At 62.1% G+C, this 1,186-nt stretch overlaps 1 protein-coding gene across 1 annotated transcript in view; it reads left to right on the top strand.

Moving 5' to 3' along the window:
- The first annotated feature begins 983 nt into the window (after nt 1-983).
- Nucleotides 984-1,186, top strand: part of ZNF395 (zinc finger protein 395) — a 10,551-nt gene continuing 10,348 nt past the window's right edge. The window contains exon 1 of the mRNA XM_017730841.1: nt 984-1,121. Within this exon, the coding sequence (XP_017586330.1) occupies nt 984-1,121 (138 nt within the window). The remainder of the gene's footprint in view (nt 1,122-1,186) is intronic.

Here is a 1,186-nt window from a genome sequence, read left to right as displayed (position 1 = left end):
ATCCCGAGGGAAGCCCCACGGAGCTGCCCCGGGAGCTGCGGATCTGGGGGCCGTGGTGCCCTGAGGGAGCTCCCCCAGCCCCTCTGGATTCGCCGTTCCCGTGTCCCGGAATCCCGACCGAGGCTCGGGAGAGCCCTGGGACAGGGAACAGCATTCCCAAATCCCGGCTGCTTCCCCGCGAAGCCTTTTCCGCGCAGAGCTGGGGCGATGAAGTGTGAAACGTTCCCTGCTCGTTTTTCCGCCTCTTCCCGGTTTTTGTTGCCCACCGGACACTGAGGGCTGTTTCATTCCACGCGGGAGCATTTTTCCAGCTGCTGGGAATGGCACTGAAACAGGGATGGGGTGTCCTCCCCTCCCAGCACAGCCGGAGGAGATCCCAGCTCCTCGCGCTCCGTGGAAAAGCCCCGATCCCGGTTTTCGGGAAGGCTTGATCCTTGTGCCGATTTCCCGGATCCCAGATCCCGCAATTCCCCGGAGGGACGTTCCCGGTGCTGCGAATATCCAGGGGATATTTTTCCATGAATGGGAATAGGCTCGGGGTGGTGCTGATGGAAAAGCGCCCATTCCGGAGGGATTTGGGAATCTGGGAAGGAGCAGATTCCCGAAAGGAAGGGTGCCTGGAGGAGCTGGGTGTGGGCGATCCCTGGGAACAAACCCAGAGCAGCCAAATCCATCGGGGAAAAGTCCAGCCGAAATCCCAACTCTTGGAGGCTCGGGAAATTCGGGATTGCTGGGACTGGGAAGAGCAGATTTTTTGGGGGGGATGAACCCTGGCCGCTCCTTAGGAATCCAAACTCCAAACCCTCCAGGACAGGAGGGAAAACGAGGATGAGGGATCCCGATCCCGTGGGATCCAGAACCTCATCCCAAACTTCTCCTGCCCTTCCCAGGTCCTCCTCACCGCCCTGGATGAGCCCAGCTAGGGATTCCCGGCGTGCTGGAGGGTGCCGGACGCGCTCCAGCCTCCGTCCCTGCCCGATTCCATGAATCCCGGCCCCTCCGAGGCGCTCCAGAGATCCGTGTCCAGCAGCATCGACGTTCCCAAGAGGTTGGCGCCTTTTCCAGGCGGCGATTCCAGGGATATCCCCGCCTTCCCGGGGATTATCCGCAGGGCGCTTCCGGTCAGGACCGCGGGGATCTCGGATGCGTTTTCCCTTCCCACCCTGGAAGGGCGGCGGTGGAGGGG

This window comes from Corvus brachyrhynchos, unplaced genomic scaffold (assembly GCF_000691975.1).
Source record: "Corvus brachyrhynchos isolate BGI_N302 unplaced genomic scaffold, ASM69197v1 scaffold203, whole genome shotgun sequence".
Classification (NCBI taxonomy): domain Eukaryota; kingdom Metazoa; phylum Chordata; class Aves; order Passeriformes; family Corvidae; genus Corvus; species Corvus brachyrhynchos.
The sequence above is the reverse complement of the archived record's forward strand: the minus strand, read 5'-3'. Positions and strand labels throughout refer to the sequence as shown.